The following is a 22,518-nucleotide window of genomic DNA, read 5'->3' as shown; positions in this document are numbered from 1 at the left end:
GGCCTCTCTCGGCAGCTGGTTCGAAAATGTCCTATCTCAGAAAATGGCTCAAAAACACATAGGGTGCTCAACTGAAAATATTTTGATGCAGGGCATTTTTGAAGCGGCAGCTGAGATGGGGCGTTTCTGAACCGAATTCTGAAATAGGGCATTCTTCCATAAAATTCTGAGATAGGGCGTTTTCGAACTCAGCTGTCGATTTGTAAATAAAAATCTTTCATAAACGCGTTTTCTGAAAAGGAAAGTTAAGTTGAAATATAAAGCGCGTACAAAAAAAAGTGTATTTTTAAAAAAATAAATACGAACATGCAGCTCTCGTCTTATTTTTACCAATTTAATCACTAATTCCTTTAATGCTCTTAATTCTGGGAAATTTATTTAAAGTTGTTTTCATTTCTTTTTCATTTTCTGACTTATTCCCATATGCAGTGCATATTAATTTTTAAATCGTTTCAAAATACATTCGTCAACCAAATGAAAATATGCGTAACTAAGCAAAATTTTGCTTTGAGATTTCATTACTTAACCACAATGAAAAAAAAAATATTCATTATACAGCAAAAGCGGCAAAAGCCGCATCACTAACACCTCGACCACTACCGCCACGAATACCACCACCACAAGCAGCACAGGATTACTACCACCAGCAGTGGCTTGTACGAACAACAAAAGCAAATACAACAAATCACATGTCAGCTTTTTGATGCCGACGCATTTAATATTGAAAACCGCTGTGTCATGAATTCGTTGGAAATATTTGGCAGAATGATGACCCACTCACATACATACACACGTATGTACGAGCACAAAATTGAATATAAATTTTATAGAGTGCACAATTGGAGTAAATAAAGAGCATGGAACGGAAAATAAGATGAACACAAGAATACTGAAAATAAAACTGTGCAATAAATTGGTGGAAATTTTTGAAGAGAAAACCGGAAATATTTTTTTTGGACTAAGATAGAAAAAAAACGAAATTCATTTGCAAGGTATTCAAAAATAAACAACTTAATATTTAAGTAGCTAAAATATTTCTTAAAAAAATGCAATTCAGTTGGATTAGTCATTGCTTGAGTAAAGGACTACGAGCAGCGTGCATACTAAAATATGTCTTTCTTTTTCATCACAACTTGCTTAATTGCGGCTCATTGTAGATATCACAAAGCACACAAAAAAGGCTTACGCTTACTTTTTGTATACACATACCATGTGGGAAGAATGACTCATTTGTATGCAAATATAATACAAAGAAAAATTAAATGCAAGCTTTTTGTGTGAAAAAACTTAAATACAAAACTAAGCTACTATTATTATGTAGAAAACTTTTATAAATATGTAGGCGTATCTACTCAAAAAAGCAAATGCAAGCACATGTACATACATACAAGAAAAGAAACCTGCAAATAATGTTTAACTATTGCAACCACATACATACATATCTAACGTACACAAGAAAAAAATCACACATGTACATACATACATATACTCCCGAAATATTTGCTCGCTGCCAACAAACGGAAAACGCAAACGTAAACTACTAAAACCACCTGGAGTTAGCAACATTTGTAGAATTAACTTAGCAATGGCAACAAAAATACCGCAACTACTACAGCAACATATTTCATGCATTTATATAGTTGAAACAAACTATCAACAACAGTAAGAACAACAAAAACAAAAATTACTTCCATGCAACACAACACTCCAACAATAGTAATGGTTATAGAGTTTCAGGTTGAAATGCCATTAAAAAGTTACTCATACGCAACGTAGCACCACCGTCGGGTGTGATTGTAGTGGGAGTGAATGAGTGCTGCTACACAAAACACCTACAAATCCTAGAGAAACTGGCTGTAACGACTGCAATAAACTCACTTTAAAACAGTGCGAGTGTGCAATAAAGGCATCTGCATTACTTTATCCGCTGATAGTCGCATTGGTATTTGTAATGTTAATGGCTGTGGGATTTTACCAACTCAGTAACGATTTGCACTAATGATGCCAGAGCAAGTGTTTGGTGGCTTAAGATAAGTTCTTTGTAATATTATTGCTTGAGTTATAAAAAAAAACAACAAGAAAACACAAATTAAGGCTTAAGTTTATAAAAAATTTTCAAGGAATGAAACCGATTCAAAATAACGTTCCGGTTTGGGTTTCGGTTTTGGTTTCGTTCCTCAAAATTTATTTCGGTTTTGGTTTCGGTTTCGTTCCGGTTTCGGTTTTTCACAGAAATTTTGTTGATATTATTTAAATCACAATGTCTTAAAGGTTGAGGAAAGAAAATTGAAAATTACAGTTCACTGATAATATCAACACTAGGTTCTTTCCCTAACAATCCGGACCGGATTTGGTAATTAAAGAATAAGAGAAACATTTTCTTTCAAAAATGGAACAAAGTCCAGAAGTACGGGAACGCAAAACCACATTTCGTGCCCACAAGTCGAGAAACAGCTGATTCACGTTTTTTCTTGTTTTTGTCACTTATACCATGTTCTGACCGACATCAGAAACATGTTTTCGTTGCTAAAACTGGTTTTTGACCTTAAACTTGTGTTTTCGTTCATGTAAAATCTGTCAAACGAAAACCAGTTTTCGCTGAAAACTACACAGATACACAGCAACCACGTCATCACCAGATTCACTTAAATGTTTCCTTTTTGCTGTAAAACTAAAGGTGTATGAAAACTAAAATATAATTGTTATTTTCGTCATATATTAACTACATAATTATGAAACCCCTTCATTTCTGTGTCCTTTACAACTATACACGTGAAAATGAAAATCAAAATGACTTCTTCCAAATAACCGATGCCAGATCCGAGATTTAATTTATTAGGCACCATTTTAGTGGCCTTTTTGCGAAAAGTTACCTTGACATACTTACTTAATAAATAAAAAAAATTTGGTTAAATAAATCATTTATTTTAAAGAAATTTTGATTTATTATTTTTGTAAATTTCTGGAAACCGATTGAAACCTGTGATTGAAATGGTTTCGGTATCGTTGCTTTTCAGGTTAAGATAACGGTTACGGTTTCGGTTTCGGTTTTGAAAAACGAAACGGTTTTAAACGGTTACGGTTTCGGTTTGGGTTTCGGTTTCATTCCTTGAAAATTTTAATAAATTAATTGAAAACAAGTAAAAAAGTCTAAGTTCGGGCGGAGCCGAACATTAAATACCCGGCGCAAGTATTAAATATATGTTTTTCACCTTTCCGAAAGCTATCGCTACATGGTAAACCGAGGTGTATCCATTTTGAGTAAATTAGCGTCCTTAAATTTCGAAATATTGAAGTTTCAAGCATATCTGAAATTTACTGTTATATGAAAAGCGGCCGTAATTTTAGTTCGATTTCAATAAGTTTCAACGTTTTGCTTCTATGTGGCAAGTACAATAACCACACCGAGTTTGGTAAATTGGTAGAACGGTTACCGAGATACATATATGTGATCATAAGTGGGCGGTGCCACGCCCATTTTTCAAAATTGTATCCTAAACGTATTTCTTGGTAACGAATTGTTGCAAGCATCAATTTTGAATAAATTAGCTTCAATAATTACTGATTTATCGAAGATTTCGTATTTCTCTAAATTACCGTTATATGGGATTATTGTCCTATTTTAAAAATTTTCGGCCATTTCGTATGTTATACCAAGGTTAACAACTGTGCTAAGTTTGGAAGAAATTGGTGCAGCGGTTACCAAGATATATACACATGTAAACATAACTGGGCGTGGCTACGCCCATTTTCCAAAAATTTATAATATTCTTATTTTTCGTCTAAAACTTATTGTAAATATCAATTTTGAGTGAATAATCTTCAGTAGTTACTAAAATATCGCAGTATTCGTATTTCTGAAAATTACCGTTATATGGGAAGTGGGCGTGGTTATTGTCCAATTTTTAAAATTTTCGGCCATTTAGTATGCTGTATCAAGGCCAACAATTGTGCAAAGTTTGGAATAAATTGATGCACCGGTTACCAAGATATACACATGTAACCATAAGTGGGCGTGGCTACGCCCATTTTCAAAAAAATGTTAATATTCTTATTTTTCGTCTAAAATTTATTATAAATATCAATTTTGAGTGAATTATCTTCAGTAGTTACTAAAATATCGCAGTTTTTGTATTTCTGAAAATTACCGTTATATGGGAGGTAGGCGTGGTTATTGTCCGATTTTGCCCATTTTCAATACCGTCCGTCCTACGCCCGAAGGAAGTGCACATACCAAGTTTCGTTAAGATATCTCAATTTTTACTCGAGTTATCGTGTGCACAGACGGACAGACGGACGGACGGACAGACAGTCACCGCTTAATCGATTTCTCTTTTCATCCTGATCATTTATGTATACATTTGTCTATATCTATCTCGATTCGTTTTGCCTGTTACAAACAACCGTTATGCGAACAAAGTTATAATACCCTTGTGCACAAGTGCGCTCGGGTATAAAAAAACACAGAGGATGTGTGCTGGCGTTTCCAAAATGGATGTCGGAACAGGATTTAGAGTCTTCTCTCAGCAGGTATCTCTGAGAGAGTCTTATAGACTCCCGGATCACTGCAGTGTTTTTCAGGCTGAGATATATGCAATCGATATGGCGGCCAGGCTGGTGGGCATGATCGACCTAGCTCCATCTAAACTTGCCGTTGTCGTTGACAGTTAGGTAACTATCAAAGCCTCAGGGTCGAAAACGACTAACTCGATATGTGTTTAGGAATGCCGAAGATTCCTAGAAGCTTTTCAGCAACACATAATCAACCATTAGTGGGTCCCGGGCACAACGGTGTCCCAGGAAATGAGGAAGCGGACGAATGTGCTAGAAAAGGATATGTAGCTGTACATCCTCTCTTGAACATTTTATCGAGCCATTTTTTTATGATCTCCTTTATGTGTGCTATAGTAAGCCAACAAAATGGTTCTGGACCATTGAATACTGCGGTAGCTCCTTTTCGCTAGGCAGTTAGCCCCCTCGTTACTGTTATGACTTTTATGGGCCGGTACCCGTCCTAATAAGACACTATTTGTAATAATACGCTAGCTGAGAATTTATTTTGTGGGACTTCAGTGCCAGTCAGGCTGCCTGATTTGCCGACATAATGCAGATATATTTCGAGGATGTGCCTCTTCCAAGGCATTCTTTTTTGCCAAAAATTTCTATTGCACGGATCTGCGCTTGAAAAATGGTTGGGTAGCTACCCATTGGTATCGATATTTTTAAGTTCGGCCTAAATATGCCAGCCCCAGTTTTATCGTTACCAAGTTTTGATCCATCTGTGTACCAAATCTCTCAATTTAAAGTAGATTCCCTGCATTCCAATTGCAAGAAAAGCGCCAGCAACACAAGCACGATTAGAAATATTGTGAAAATTAAAATGAATGAGATGATGGCAAATGAAGGGAATGATGGAAAAACGATGAAAATGATGGAAAACCGTAGAAAAAATTGGTAGAGAATGGTGATGTGCAAATTAAGCAAATCGAACCGTTGCGAAAGTTGAGCGAGTTGAGCAACCTCTCCTGGGAAAAGGAGGGTGCGCACCAACTAGGTCTGTTCATGGTGCGGCCCCTCGGGGAGTAACATGGTAGTTGTGGTTTATCACCCAAATTCGTGTAGAACTAGCAATGGTTCAATGTGAAGTTGCATTGCTCATGATGCATAGGTTACAATCGGCATTACTACTGTATTAAGTGACTGATTTTACGTGTTCTTAGCATTGATAGAACGCATTTATTTATTATAAAGGCTATACTTCTAGACTCGAGAGCTTTTCATTTGGCTGTTACGCTGAAACACTTTTAGTCAGGAAATATCGGCGCACTGGCACCTAAGAAATAATGTATAAAATTTCCATGACCTACATTGAAATTTATCGCTTGAAAGAACAGCTATAAAAAATTACTTTTTTAAAAAAATTATTCTAATTAATTTGGAGCTGCTGAGTACTAATGCGAACTCATTAATTTTTTCAAGAAAAGGCGCAACTTAAAAAAATTACAATTCACGTTTTTAGTTCGAAAACATTTAATACAAATAAATTATTGTCGAATATTAGTAACCTGATGATGTTTTGCACAGTAATGATTTCATTTTTTTTTTCAATGTTTGAGGGCTGGTCGGAAGAATTGATTTGCATTTCGAAATCAAAGGTGGTGAATATATATATTTTTTTCACTTACGCGAATACTTATTTTGTACCTTAAAACTTTTCCCAGATGTTATTATACATAAATTCTAGTCAAACCCAAGGTTTGCTCGATCTCATCACAATTTTGTCTACCCTGCGTTAAAGTTTCCTCTTTTAGGCTAAAAATTGTATTATCTTCCATTATACTTTATACCTTATAGACTTTATAGACTATATAAGTCTTCCATCTTAATCCTCAGAAGATTCAAGTTTGGGTGACACTTAATATATACATTTATATGTAAATTTATTCAGCGGAATTTTAAGTTTATATAGGCCACTAGCTTATACCCGCGGGTTTTACCCCAAGTTTTTATACAAATATGAAAAATAATTTAATGATGTTATAATTTATTTCTGTTACAGCTCGTTATTATTTAAAAAAGTTGAGGTATTTAGGCCGTTTAAATTATGAATTTATAAAATCTCGTCTGCGTATCCTTGATGGTTTTGCGCATTCTTCTCCACACAAACAAAAAAAAACAAACATTGTAGAACATAACTAATATGTTTGGAAGAAAATTAGTGACACTTTCAACAAAAAAAAAAAATTGCTAAAATGCAATGGTATTTTTTTAGCCACTGTAGAGATCATAGAAAACCATGTAACTCAATGCTTTCTTAGGTCTAGCGTTAGGTATTCAACATTTTACTTCTCGTAGAAACTAAAAATATTTAAGTTTAAAATAAATTTAAGAACGAAGTATGTACTAGAAATATTTCGGCTGCCAAAAATATATGTAGGAATTGTTATTCAATACACAGTCACGGAAGGAGTCAAAACTGCTTTTTTTTAACAACCTAATTAAGCAACAAAAATATACCCACAACAAAGCATTGTAAATGAAAAGAAACCATTTCAAAACTAAATAATTGTTAAAAATTGCCTAAGTTTTTAAGTTGTCTCAGATTAACAGCAAAGTGTTTGCTAGAAGCAAACCTCTCACTTGGTAAATACAACAACAAGATACCATAAATATATGGAAAAAATAAATATTAGTTACACAAAACCTTCACTTTCTCGACTGTCGTGTCACGGTTCATTTGTCAAATGCATCTTTCGCAGTTACAAAAATACCAAAATGCCTTAAATATTTAGAAAATGTTGAACTCTATCAAAGGTAGTTATTAGCAGTGCACACCTTCGCAACCTTTACGTCGTTTTGAGACTTGCTCTGTGGCTGTACTCGTATTTCATTGTCAACTGAGCTAAACGTAGTACATACATACATAAATATGTGTGAACATACATATGTTTAAACAAGCATGCAATTTATTTATGCAAAATGTAACCTAACCTCAAACTACAAACCATTAATGCTTTTGACCCCTGATTAGGCCTGCTGAATATGCTGAGGTATTTTGCTTATATGTATGTACATATACATATTATGTAAGTGCATGTGTGTGTGTTGTGAGCTGGATACTAAAAATGCCAATCAAAAGTCAACTGCCAGGCATTCGATGCTCATTGGGCTTACACACATGCATTTTAATGTGTAAATATATGTTCTTATAAGTACGTACATACATACGTAGGTATGTATACAATGATATTTTTGGCTAGCGTGAATATCGGTTAGGCACACAGGTATGTGTATGTAGCCCACAAATGGTTGGATGCCGATACATATTTTTGGTAGTGTGTAGATATTTACATAAACTTTGTTTTTACTGCTATACGAGAATATAATATGCATGTGCGCTTGCATGAATGTGTTGAATTGCCCTACAGGAAAAAGGAGCCTTTTTTACGGGGATGGGACTACATATAACCCGAACTAAAAGTTCTACCGTACTGTGCCGTATTTTCCCCCCGGATACTACCGTCAAGTATTTTGTCCGGAGGCGGTTTGAGCACGAAGCACACACGTGCGTTACTCTTCTAGTGTTTTCAGTTTGTGAGTCATTTCATACCACCCTATCAACCAATTCTGGCAACTGCCTTCCAACTCCAACTAATTCTGGCAACCATCTTGAAAGCTCTCTACTGTCTTTCGAACGACGAAAACAAAGATCTGCTAACGAGAATGTCTTAGCGTATTGCTGCTCTATTTTATTTCTTATATAAAAATAGTCAAAAGTAATTAATAAAAGAAAATCAAATCTAAAAAGAGAAAAATTAAAATAAAGCAATTAATAAAATTTTTGTTTTTAATTAAATGAAAATAAAAAAATTTATTTTGATTCGTTTTTAAACTTAAAACTAAATAAGAAAAAAAATTAAATACAAAATTAAAAAATAAATAATAATAAAAAATAAATATTTTTTTTTTTATTAAATGAAAATAAAAATAATTATTCTGTTTACATGATGTTTTACATCTTAAACCTAGTTAGAAAAAAAATTTAACCCAAAATGAAGAAAATAGTAACTAAAAATTAAATATTACAAAAAAATATTTTTATTTTTACATTAAAATCTAGAAATTTAAAGAAACCTAAATGATATAAAAAAAAAAAATTTCTTTAAAAACAATAAAATCTAAATATTTAAGATAATGAAATTAACGAAATAAAAACAAAATAAGTTAAAAAAAAATAAATAAGTTAAATTAAAACAAAAAAATAAAAAATAAATAAAATAAGTTTCTAAAAATCAAATGAAATTAAGAAATACAGTTTTTCATTTTAAGCAACCAAATCTGAGAAGATAAATAAAACTCAACTTAAAACAAAAAACAAATTTTTAAAAAGGCAAAAAAAAAATAACATGAGTTCCTAAGAATTAATATAAATAAAAAATATTCTGCTTTTAAAAAGAATAACAACTAAACATTATAAGATAATTAAATGGAGAAAGCAAAAAACTGTTAATAAAAAAGGAAAAAAATACATAAAAGAACTATCTTAAAATTTAATATGTACACGTTTTTTTCTTTTTAAAATTATAAAATCTAAAAATTCAATTGAAAAATAAAACAATTTATTTTAATTTAAAAAAATCCGCTGCCCGAGACTCAAACTCGGATCTTTCGAACGACACGACTATGCTTTGCTCACTCGGCCACTGTGGCTGCTGGAGCGACGCGAGCTAAATTATATATAGATACAAGTGCTTTCATTCAATATAGCTTTTCACCATGACTGATGAATGAGAGACTTTTTTTCTCAGGTAAAGAGACTCTTCCAGATTTAAGCGTGTTAGGTAAGCTTCAAAGCAATCGTGACAGCAACTGGGTTATATGAAAATTTATTTATTCATCCGGAACGCAGGTCTAGACCATGATTCAATAATAAAAGGTTTGCTCAAAAAACAGTTTTCTCGCTCCCTCTTGAGAAAATGGGCTCCCTTAGCAAGCCACTGTATGTGGGTTCGTGTGTGTGTGCAAAGCTTTTGTAAGGGAGCTAAAGGAGTGTCAAAACTCTAATGTCACTAACGAGCAAACCTTTAATTATTGAATCATGGGTCTAGACTACTAAATTCAAATTCTGTAATTTTCCATTTTTTAAATTTCCTGCAAGGCAAGCAAGTATATGTAGATAATCATTGCCCTCGAAAAGTGTCAACAAATGGTGCACGAAATGTCAAAGCAATTTAAAATGTAAATGAAATTTATATTAGGTTTAGAAAGATACACAGCCGTAGGGGTTGGAGGCAGAGCTAATGACATTATTTTAATAGAACAAACGAAGCAATCATGGAACAAAATTCAACCGAAAGCTCAAATAGTATTAGCGGCCTTTGCATACAATTACAGTATACTAAAGCGACTTTAGACGGAGTGGAGGTCAATGGCGAAATTCCGGTGAATATCAAATAAAACTGGCTATATCGAACTTTCTTTTTAAAATGCCTAAGATAATGTGTTAAATAGAATGAAACATTTTAAAATCATTTTCCCTAGCAACTTAAAGCTTCACAAAGTTTAGCTAAAAAAATTCCAAAAATTTTAACCACTTGAGACGACTTCTTGTCCTTATATCTATTTAACCACTAAGGCATATTTATAGAATTTATTTGTAATATAAATACGTACATACATATGCTTGTATATGCATATACGTACATCACACATAACTATGTAAGAGTTTTTAAATCCGTAATCGGCTTTGTGGCCACATTTTACTGGTTACCACATTTTACCCAAAACCACTTACAGTAATCACATTCACACATAGTACTTGTACAGCTTTGAGTGACTTAGCTGACATACTTTAGTGTGATTGAGTACTATTTGAAACCAAATGGGCGTTTCTACTATACATATATTTATATACATATACATATTTATATCAAGCGCTTGTGTATGAAAGTGTAATGAGCCGTCAAATGATGTTGTGTGCATGTGGCGCACCAAGGACGATGCTGTGTAAAATAATTCCTATATAGTGTTTATGTGTCTGGCAAATTGACTCTAGTCTTTTCAAAATTTACATATATTTAAATCTTGTTCGAGCATTAAATATGCAGAAGAATCAACCAATGACTTATTTTTATTATAGAAAATGCGATGACTTGCGTCGCCAAAGAAGTAAAAATTTTTTGTTATTAAAGCGGAAGAATAGTAAACCTTTTGATTAAGAGTCCAACTGATCCACAATTAAGAAGAAACCATGTTGAATATTTTTGGGTTACAATATGTAACATTTCTCAGCGCCTGGGAAAGAGCCCAGTTTCCGATTTTCTTTATGAAATTTTTTTCACATGCAATTCTCAACTGCCATTTAATAATCCTTTCTTAAGTTATAATTTGATGGCATTTCACAGTATGCTAGGCCTAGTCTGACGCATCTTCCAGCCAATGCTTCCGCAGTTTTTTGCGGACTCTGCATGACTTACAACCATGCACGGGTAGTAGCAGATGATTACCATTGGCCACAGTGCCTGCCCACTACTTTTTGGCCAGTAAATATATTTTTGGCTATGTAATGTGGAACGATTTTCCGTCATCCCTTGTCAAATTTGGTTTGGATATAAACCGGTTTCGGCGCTGTGCCATTTTCAGTGTCATTTTTCGTTCTGAATAGTTTCTGTTTGTCCGTCACTATTTATAGCCGTGCTAAAACGTCGTTAGTTCTTAGTTAGGTACGTCTCAGCGGATTATATTCTATCGTTCAAGCAGTAGTTTTTCTTCTGTGTATACATGCTCAGGTATTTTTGACCATTAACCGCTGAAAGTTTATGCTGGACTCCACTGAACTTCGATTTATTTCATCATTTTTAAAAATCTTAGTTCCGACTTTCTAAATACGCATGAGAATTAATTATCCAGTGTTAACGAGACCTCAATAACGCAGTTACATCAATTCTCAAGCATTCCTAAGTCAGTGTTCAACGCTTTTGCGCTAGGGGCCAGATTCACAGTGCTTAGTTAAACGACTGTTAACTTAACCACCAGCAAGAGTTTAGCTTTGAATTTATATTCAGAGCCACTATGTAGTTAACTATAGAAATTCATATCGCCTGATAATATCCAAATTCTAAAAATCAATACCTTTCTATTCGAATTTGACTTTTGAATATGAAAGTCAATAGCTAAATTCCTATCAGTGGTTAACTACGCACTGTGAACTTGGCCCTAAGTAATTGAAGGCATGTAAGCGTGAAGGAACTAAAGAGATTAAAAACTATTAAAGCTAATTGTTTTATAACATTTCTTAACTTAATTAAATAAACAAATATTTTAAAATATAAATATATGTTTCTATTAAATAACTAGTCTCTTAAAAAAATCCTATGCATATATAATGTAAATACATAAGTACAATTTTTAAATCTTTATCATACCGGTATGTTCACAATAAATTTAAAGACAACAAACTAACTTTTCCCAATACCCTGCTTAAATTGAATTTTTATACATTTTTGCTTTCAGTTCTGTGCCCATCCATTTTCAGCCAGACAAAGTCACAGCAACACTCCTCTCGTATTCTCATATTGTTTTACAAATTACTTAACTTAATCGAATTTTAATTGCTTTGCGGCAAGCTAAGCGCAGTAATAATACCCATGAAAACCAACAATGGCCAACAAAAACAACAAAATAACTAACAACACCCACAAAAGTTGGTATTTAGCTCTTCCTCCTATACAATTGAGCGGATGTAAAAGGAAGCTAAATTTTCATACTTCTACACCCAGCTGCCTAAGCACAATATGATTATAAAGACATTGGCGAAATGACCAAAGTGAAATGCAAATAGACTAAAAATAAATCATAAAAACTCTTAAATGACGTAAAAGTTGAAAGCTTAAAATTGCTTTACGCACCTCAAAAAGTTTAACAAGCAAATTTATGCCAACAATAGCACATAAATAACAAACTTAAGACCAAGTTAAATGTTGTAATAACAACAACATTTAGCAAACAAAACAAATGAAAACTGACTTGAATAGAAACAAAAAATGAGTAGAGAATATTTATATGGAGACAGCTGAGTAGCCTGAAAAGCAATTATGAGTAGCCAAAGTCAAAGTAAACCAATCACATGCATACATACACACATACTATTGTATATATGTAAATAGATTATTTTAGCGAGCGTATGTGTAGTCAGAGGGCAAGGATATTTTCATGTGGACTAAAATGGGCATTGCAGTCGAAAAACGTAAGCGATATCAGTAGGATACAAAAAAGCAAAACACAAAGTTTACCTGAAGCAAACAGAATGAAAATGACAGATTGAATGCCGCAGTGGTGGGAGTACTATGTACACTCATTGGGCCAGTTGGCATTCGTTTTGTTCGCAACTAAAAAAAGGGATGTGTGGTTATGTGCCCGTCATGCATATAATATGCATAATATGTCAAATGGAAATACATATAGGAAATGACGAAAGAAAAAATGAAAACAATTTTCTCGCTTAAAAGACTTACCAATATCATTACCATTGCCATTATCATTACCATTACCATTAACATTGCCGTTGCCATTACCATATGCATTACCATTAAGATTGCCAAGAGCATTACCATTACCATTAACATTGCCATTATCATTATCATTAACATTACGATTACCATCATCAATAGACTAGCATTATCACTACCATTACAATTACCATTACCATTACAATTAACACTACCATTACCAGCATCATTACTATTGTCATTAAAATTACCATTAGCGTTACCATTACCATTAACTGTGGCACTGCCGTTACCATTACCATAAGCATTACCATTAAAATTACCATAACCATAATTATTTCCATTATCATTATCATTAACATTACGATTACCATTATCAATACACTATCATTATCATTACCATTACCATTATATATCTCATTGCAATTAACACTACCATTATCAGTACCAATCACAATAGTTGTCATTAGAATTACCAATAGCATTACCATTCCCATTACCATTGCCATTACCACCAAAATTACCATTACCACTATAATAACCGTTTTCACCACTGCAATTACCGTTACTTGTGTCATTACCATTACTAAATCCATTATTACTACTAGCGCCTTTACAATTACCATTACCCGGATTTTTTTCTAAATTTTACTCTTATCTTGCGCCACAATTCTGGAATTATAATTGCTTCTGTATCCAGCTGGGAGTCTCGCAACAAAGCTCTATCCACTTATTGGATTTTTTATCGGCATTTGTCCCCTAATTCAACCTTCCTCTCCCTCTCTTAACTACCAATTGGGTTGGGTGCAAATTCAAAGTAAACACTCAAGTGTGTAAACAACGTCGCCCTTCATTGAATCGTAGATAAGTGTGCGGCCATTGTGCAAATGTTGTAGCCCACGAAGGCTAAGGTATCACTATTGTTGCTTACATACATATATACATACGTGTACAGATGCTGCAGGTGACGAGGGGAAGTGTTATACCAGAATAGCGGGTTTTACACTCAATTTGATGATGACCTGCTAAGGACGAGTGATTTTTTTGCGGAGATAAACATTTTCCATGTGCATTGTGCGCATACACATTCATGCAGAAGAATAGCTGACCGTATGAAACAATAAAAGCTCTGTACCAAAGAAAAAAATGTATATTTGTTTAAGTGTGCCCGACTTTATGCCAGTACGAGTTGAGCGCGAATGATTTTGTCTGTGTGTGCGTGCGCTTGGTTTGCATATAAAATTTGTTTTATGTAAAGTAGGAGAATAATATTTTATTAAAGAGATTAACGTAAACAAAGCAAAACAAAGGCAAACACCAAAGGACCGCTGCGGGTAGATACAGGGAAAGAAGAAATGTCATTTTACAAAGTAAACATCAATTTCTCATTTTCTACGTTCATGTTTACTTATGCTGAACGAGATTTTTTTTTTAAACTTATTTTCTCTTTTATTATTATTTTTAATTTTCTCTTTTCTTTTTAATTTTCTCACAGTCGCGAAGTCGCTGCATTACGAGATGGTCACCTAAGTAGCAATAAGGAGCGTCTCACCGTTGAATGGCTACAGCAATCGATCGCTGAGATACGCAAACAACTTGTCGAACTACAAGAACTTGCCAGCGATGCCAATAAAAGTGTGAGCCAACGTAGGCAAGGCTACGAGGACTTGGCAACCATACGCAATGATTTTGCCCAGCTGAAATTGGAGGTAGCCGCGCTTAGGGAACGTCAGCAGAAAAATGAGGTTTTCATACAAGAGCTGCGTGAGGAAACGCTGCAGCAGGAGGAAGACTACAAACGCTTGCTCTTGCGTGCTACAGCAGAGCCAACGCCAACTGTTGTCAAGGGAACGCCACAGCAATCGAGTGAAGTCGATGAGGAAAATAATGAGGTGAGTGAAATGCGAGACAGTTGTGCCGCATGCAAATGAGTTTGATAAGATGGAGGAATATGCTTATTTATTATTAAAGTGTGTATCTGCTGTGAAATTGCCAATGCGATAAGAGTTAAGCCGGCTATAAATAACTTCGAGTGCTATTCATCTTAAATAACCGATGCGGTGGCGACCAGTCAGACAATTTTCTCAGAAATCAGCTGATCAAGAAAACAAACTTTACGGTTGATGAGACTTTCACACTATTGGGATTGCCTTGTAGTCTCATTTCGAAAAATATTTATTTAAGTTTTTATTCAACTTTCTTAATATTTATTCGTTTAAATACCTACAAAGGTATTTCACAAGTGCATTAGAAGTAGTTATTAAAGCTGTTTACTCATTTAAAAAAAAAATATTTAAATTTTCGTTTTTTAGTAACAAAAAAATGTTATTTGTATACATGTTGGCCAATAGGATCAAATAACCCCTATCCGTGTTTAAAACAGATGAATAGTATAAATGCATTTAAATCTAATTTTATGCAATTTTAATAAAAGTCACGAAATACAATTTATGTACAAAAAATATTTGACAAATTAAATTTAAAGTGGATCAAGTGAGCTCAGTCCGTCTCTTTAGTTTTAAGGTCGTTAGTTCCTTGAAGTTGCTGGCTTCGTGAACATTCAAAATGCAGTTTTCTGAACATAAAATTAACTTGTTTTTTCACTGCTTACTTCTTTTTCATTCAAATGTGCTGTTTAGTATATTTGATGGTACATTATATGACCGCTTTACCATAAAAAGTCGACTGAAAAAACGTGAATTAAAAACTGACACGTAACAAGTTCGAACGACACTGTGCAACAATTTGAAAGATCTGTATATATTTTTTTTCGGCCATAAATATGGAAAAAAAAGGTTTCAAATTGATATCGCAGCGAAATATATAGTTTGGTACTTGTAATAAAATATCACAGGCAAAAAAATTGTAGAACATTTTAACACATTGGAGCCTTTTTATCATTGAATAGAGAGATTTTTTTATTTGTAGGTGAGGCTCTTGCTCGACCTAATAAATTTTTGATAAATATATTAAATTATCTCACCGAGATCATCAAAGTAAGAGCATTTAAATAAAAATTAAAAAAAACAATAGTTTCAATATTTCCCACTGTGGGGCGCACAGACAAAAACTGTGAGCCCACCCTTGGTGGGATGCAATATTAGTATTTCAGAAAATTACATCGAAGATAATCTAGTTAGAAAAGATTATCTTCAATCAACCTCATTTACAATCTACAGATTGAACAAATGGTGCCTTAACAATAGCTAGGCTAAATCCAGAGCCATATGCTTGCAGAGGAACTTTGTAAGTTCGCAAAGCCGAAAATTTCGAATTTGGTAAATATTTTGGGATCCATGGGCATCACAATAAAGCGAATAGCGGCTGCCCCTCGAAAGGCACTTCCTCCTAAGCTATCCAGTATTTCGGGGCTGATTTTTAAGTATCCTTTTTATCACTACTCATATCTCAATAGCCCTTAGTTAACCTCGGCGTCTGTTTTTCATCTACAGAGCTTTCCTTAGCCTTATCTAATCAATTTGGCCAAAAATAATTAGTATTTTCTAGCCTAGATATGAAATCTCAATAAATCGTGACTGAAAACTTTGGCTTTTACATACAAATTAAAAATTATTCTGGTTCCAGGGGGGCCAATACTTTCAGTGAGTTTTTGGGATAATTTAAACCTGGTCCAGAGAGAACTTTTTGTGGCCGCTTTCTTTTCTCTACTTTTCTTATACATATATATACGTACCTTAGAGTGGTTCATAAAAACACTCTTTTTGGAAATTCATAAACGCTACCTCAAATTATTGTTATTTGTGTTAAAAAAAAGAGACACGTATTTTTTTATTTTGAAAAAAAAAAGTTTTTTTGAGGTTTCGCGGTTTGAGGTTTGTTTGGGTTCCAACCCATGACAATGCGTAAATCGTTCAATATCAACGTTTTAATTTTACTAGTGTCTTTTCGAGAGCATATTTTCGGGAACTAGACCCATTCTAATTGTCCAAGACAGGTGTGTAATTAAGGGAAAGTTCCCCAATAATACAAGAGTAATTTTATGTAAAAGCCACATTTTTAGCTGCATTTTAACATATCAAGAAAATAAAAAAATTGAGAACATCAGCGTTTTTATAAAAAAAAGACCAGCGCAACCTCTAAGAAAACTTTTTTTTTTCAAAATAAAAAAAACGTGTCTCTTTTTTTAGCACAAATAACAATAACTTGAGGTAGCGTTTATTAATTTCCAAAAAAAAAAAATTTTAACCACTCTAACGTACATATGTACATTCTACAAAAATGCCAGTGCAACATAATACAAATGTTTTGTTTTAAAGAAGATTATAAATAAAATTTAACTCAGATTTTGGTATTCAATAACATAAAGGACGCTAGAGGCAAGCAAGCAAGCTAGTTTTGTTAAAGATCGAAGCAAGAAATCACCAACATTTATCAAATTGTATTATCAGGTTAATTAACAAAAAAGTTTACCATAATCTCAAAAAAAAACTACTTAAAGTAGCCAAATATATTATTGAGTAAATTTTCAAAAATTTAATAACAAACGTTCTAACAATTAGGTATTACATGCTTTTCTTAATGATTTTATTACATCCAAAAGCAAATAATGACTGCTCCATGAAAACATTAAACCTCTTTTTAACGCGTTTATTTTACATTGAATACCATATTTGTGCTTGAAAGGCGCCTCCTTAAACGACTGCATAAAAAATTATATTTTGTGTGTTAAAATCATTCCAAATGTATAAATAAGTTTGTACGTACATACGTGTGTAGTACATATGTACATATTATGTATGTAAGTATGTAAATAATTGCTCCCACTGCAGCAAGAATTTCGCGTGCACTAATCTACATTTTAATCTAACACTAATTCCCTAATAACCACTAAGTGATGGCCCCAAAACGCTAGTCACGCAAACACATACATACATACATGTACTAGTTAAGGGAGTTACATTTGTGTTGCTCGCGAACATGATTCAACAAAATGACGCTGAACTAACCATGTTCAACAATTCAACAAGCTGCCAATCAATTCAATGCTGCCAAGTGGTTTATAAGCCACCGTAGTGAATAACTACTGTGGCAGCTGTTGGTCTCATCCATTGTAATGTGTGCAATGTAAATACATCCATATGCATAGATTCATACATATGTATGAACAAGAGTGAAAGGTAAATCCTCACTACGAATTCGCGCAGTCCTTTCCATCATGCTACAAAAAAAAAATGTAAAATACAGCTGCACATTGGGGAGCTGTTAACTGCCGACAGAATTAATTTTATTTAGCGTCAATTTGCGAATATTTCAATGCAACTATGCAAAAGAGCACACATAAGCTGTGAACTTTTACTACACATTAATTCTGTTTGTGATTATTTTTCAAAGTGAACAAGCGATTTGGGGTAGAAAAAATCGTACTTTTTACAAGGGCTATAGTTAGAATTTTCCACATCAAAGGAGTTTATGGTCATCCTGATACTCAGGACCGATAGGCAAAGCACACTTGTTCCCTGAAACATGAGGAAAGCCCTAAGAACTCTCTCATTTGGCACCCAGATTAAAATATTTTATTTCACTTATTTAAATTTATTTTGAAACAGCTGGCAACTCTCTTCAAAAATATTTTCGAAATAAAGCTATCTCTCGTTTGGTAACCACAGGCAAAAATATTTCTTTAACTTACTAAATAAATTGGTTTAGAATTTCTAAACAGAAGGCAAACCTAAACATTATTTTCGAAATAAACCTTAAACCTATCTATTTTGACACCCACACTAAAATATTTCGTACAGGTAATTTTTAAATTAAATTGTTTTTGAATTTCTAACCAAGTGGCAACCATCGTCAGAAATATTTCAAAAATAGAGCTTTCTTAAACACCTTTCATTTGATACCCATATAGAATATGTAATTTAAGTTGTTAATTGAATTTATTTTGGCTTCTTAAATGGTGGCAACCCTCTTTAAGCATGTTGTAGAAATAAAGCATAATTTAACCTCTTTCGTTTGACACTCATATTACAATAGTTCACTTATCTTGCTAGTTAAGTTTATTTTGAATTTCCAAACAGCTGGCAACCCTCCCCAAAAATATTTTCAAAATGAAGCTTTCTTCAACATCTTATCGATTATTTAACTTGTTAATCAAACTGTTTTTGTACGCTAAAAGGGCTGACAAGCCTCTTACACACAAGTATCTCATTTAATTTGCTAGTTAAATTGATTTTAACTTTTTGAACAGCTGGCAACCCTCTTCGAAATTACTTCGTAATAAATCGTTTTAAAACTTAATTTTTGTATATTTTATTTAACTTATTACTAGATTTTAACTTTTTAACACTGTAGCAACTCTCCTCAAAAGATATACTATACTTTAATCCAGGTCATAACATATTTGTGGTCCACCAAACTTTTATTGAAATACGTCTCGCTGATTTTTACGTAAAAGACCAACAAAACAAACTCACCCACTCGTGTACATAGGTACATACTATAATAATTACCATTTTTGAAAGCATAAACATATTTTCATATTCTTGATACATAGTTTCTTAAATACTTAATTTACCTGTCTCCATTATATACCAAATTCTCGTTGGGAGTCCCCAAAGCAATTAAGCCTTAATATTAACGTAATTTACATAAGTTAATGTTTATTCATGCGTATACATACATGCATACTTATGTACATGCATATGTAAAGCATTACCCAGACGGAAAAAATTGAAGAAATGAGGCCTCCCAGAAGCATTTATTTTTCATATTTGGAAGCAAAAGGCCAACCGTGCTCGATCATTTATGCCTTTTTTCATATTGAATGGCCAGAGTTTCACGCGTCCTGATTCAGCGGAGCTCTGCTCTTATAAGAGGAAAATCTACAAGAAATACAATAATGAAAGAGTAAAAATTTAACATTACTCGAGGCACGCAGCGTCACGCCCACTGCGAGTTTTTCTGTTATACAATTTCCTTTGTCTTAAAACGCGCCTTCTCGTCCGCCCTCGACTGGCCTGCCTGAAAGCGTTTACTCAGAAGCGCTGCTAATTTTGCCAACTGGGTGCTTAATATTACACACATCTGCTTACTTCGAGTATTATGTGCAGCATAAGTTTAATAATGCTCAAGAGTCTGCTTAGCCGATTAAAGATATGTAGATGTACACTTAGCACTAAGCACTGCTCAGAAGAGCAATCAAGAAGATTTAGCGACAGTTTGTGTCAGATAAATTAAAACATATACAAATTGAGTATAGTATTGAAATATTTGCTTATTTCTCTTTCTCCCCCTCTCTTTCTTGAGTCGCACCACAACCGCTTGGCTGCCTCATGCCGTGAGTAAGAAAACTTCACCTTGAATATAACTCTTTAAAGTTCCGAAAGTTGCTCATACCAAGTGACGATAGGTTCTTTTGCACTTAGTGCTAGCATTGTGTTCGTGAACGTCCCTGCTTTCGTTGCTTTCGCTCGGCTGCCGAGTCAAAGGATCTTGTATGCATTACATAACAATAACGATCTTAAGAAAACGAAAAGAAGGTGGTGTGTGTCGATTTACTTTCAAACGAATTTTTGAGAACTTGACTGTGAAAATCTGCTAAGTACCTATTTAGTAGACTTTTCAGTTTGAAAAGTACACTGGTAAGGCACAATCAGTTGGTTCATGAAGGCTGAAGTCTTTTTCTTAGTTTTGTCGATAGAACCTCGCATGAAATTTTGGCAAGGCTTATCCCGCGCTAATTGGTGCAAGCTGCGGATCTCCCTTCCTGCTGATTATACAAAGTCCACTGAAAATCCATGCATCCCGCCAGCTCTTCGTCGTCAGTTTTGAGCAGCTCGGCCGGTAATTCGTCAGAGTTTACCAGATTCTGGTAGTATTTTTGGGGCACTTTTCGACTTGCTAGTATTTAAAGAAATTCACACTTACCCCTTACCCCCTTGCATTTTTAAAGATGCAGCGCATCGCTTGCTCATAGAAGGATGCCGACTTGCAGCTGCACTTACTGATGAACAATCGCTGCCAATTTCTTCAAGTTTTGGCTACTTTTCTTAGTTTAAAATTTATTTTTTTTTATTATTATATGATACAAATTTTGCGTATTCACTTTTGTAGACTATTAAATTTTATCATAATAAAGTGCAAATTTTTAAGTAGTTATGCCTTACTGTTGATTTTTGAAAATTGTTTTGTTCGCACATTCTCTTCCATATAAAGTACGTTCGAAAATTTTTTCTATGGAGAAAAATGTCCCAAAATCAACGGTACGTTCTAGCTACCTAAGGTTTGCACTTCACTAAAACTGAATTGACTACAAAACTGCATACTCAGAAACTTTCCAAAAAATGCACCAAAGAAGCTCAAAATTTTGATGAACATTTGTCGAATTTTGCTTATTTTTTAACAATGTTTCAAGTTTTCATTTGCATTGTTTTATTAGATAACGGGCTACACTTTCACCAAAAAAAAAAAAGGAACAGTCCAGCGCCTTCGTCTTGGTCTGCAGGCTGTATCGGAGATACAGCCGCTATATTTAAACGTAGAATACGTGGTATGGTTAAGAGCATATCCAAGTCAAAAACGAAATCACACACTAAGAAAAAAAGGGGTTTTCCAAAATTTTACAAATTTACATACTTCTAAGTGAAAAGAACTCAATGAGAATATAAGCGAAAGCCCTATTTTTATTTTTATTTTATACCATTATTTTTTGTGTTTATTTTTACCTTGGCCTTTATCCTTTTCTTTATCTATGTACGTCCTCACCTTTACTTTTATTCTTGGATTGGACTTTTTCTAAATGTTGTTTCACTTCGAAAAGTCTTCGCGTATTATGCATACATGTGTTCATATATGTATGTATAGCCATACATAGATTACTAAAAATAGAAACAGATCCACATTAACTGCAATCAACATATGTACGTATGTATGTATTTACATATGTACACACGCTGCGATTAGGTTATAAATAGCGCGCCTCTGTTTATCAAAAGCCGCATTACATACGCATACATACTTTTTGTCTCCTTCCCACACTTCCAACATATGCACGTGTTTGCAAAATGATGACGAGGTGATTTTGTATGGAAAATCATTTATGCCCATATATTTGAATAAAATAAACATATATAGAAGATATCAACCAATACTTCCCATATACCAAACGAAAGGAAAACTCTTGAATTTTTGATTAAAGAAAACAAAAACAAAATCATTCGATTGGTTTTCGAGCATTTTGGTAATGAAAAGAATTTGCAAATTTTTTCAACAATTTTTTGCCTTAAAATGCTCAATATTTGTTAAATTTATATAAAATTTGTACCCGATAATATTTCTACTGCTCCAAAGAACCTATATCCCGAAAATGAAAGTTATATATGCCAACAATAAGTTGCTAGAGCACTTTAAAGGCTCAAAATTGACCCCAAAATAAGGCAATGTTTACCGTTGTTTTTACGACAGAAACCGAATTGGTTATTTACAAAAATGAATCTGTCGACAGGTTTGGAATTTTATCTTTGAAACGCCATACTTTTCTTTGAAATCGCTT

General features: G+C 33.6%; 1 protein-coding gene across 1 annotated transcript in view; it reads left to right on the top strand.

Moving 5' to 3' along the window:
• LOC118743854 (protein scabrous) overlaps window positions 1-22,518 on the top strand; it is a 152,139-nt gene that overhangs the window by 24,848 nt on the left and 104,773 nt on the right. The window contains exon 2 of the mRNA XM_036476618.1: window positions 14,503-14,910. Coding sequence (XP_036332511.1) covers window positions 14,503-14,910 — 408 coding nt within the window. The remainder of the gene's footprint in view (window positions 1-14,502; window positions 14,911-22,518) is intronic.

This window comes from Rhagoletis pomonella, unplaced genomic scaffold (genome assembly GCF_013731165.1).
Source record: "Rhagoletis pomonella isolate Grant_MI unplaced genomic scaffold, Rhpom_1.0 Rhpom_scaffold_00007, whole genome shotgun sequence".
Lineage (NCBI taxonomy): Eukaryota > Metazoa > Arthropoda > Insecta > Diptera > Tephritidae > Rhagoletis > Rhagoletis pomonella.
Note: the sequence above shows the minus strand (reverse complement) of the source record. Positions and strands in the feature narration are given on the sequence as shown.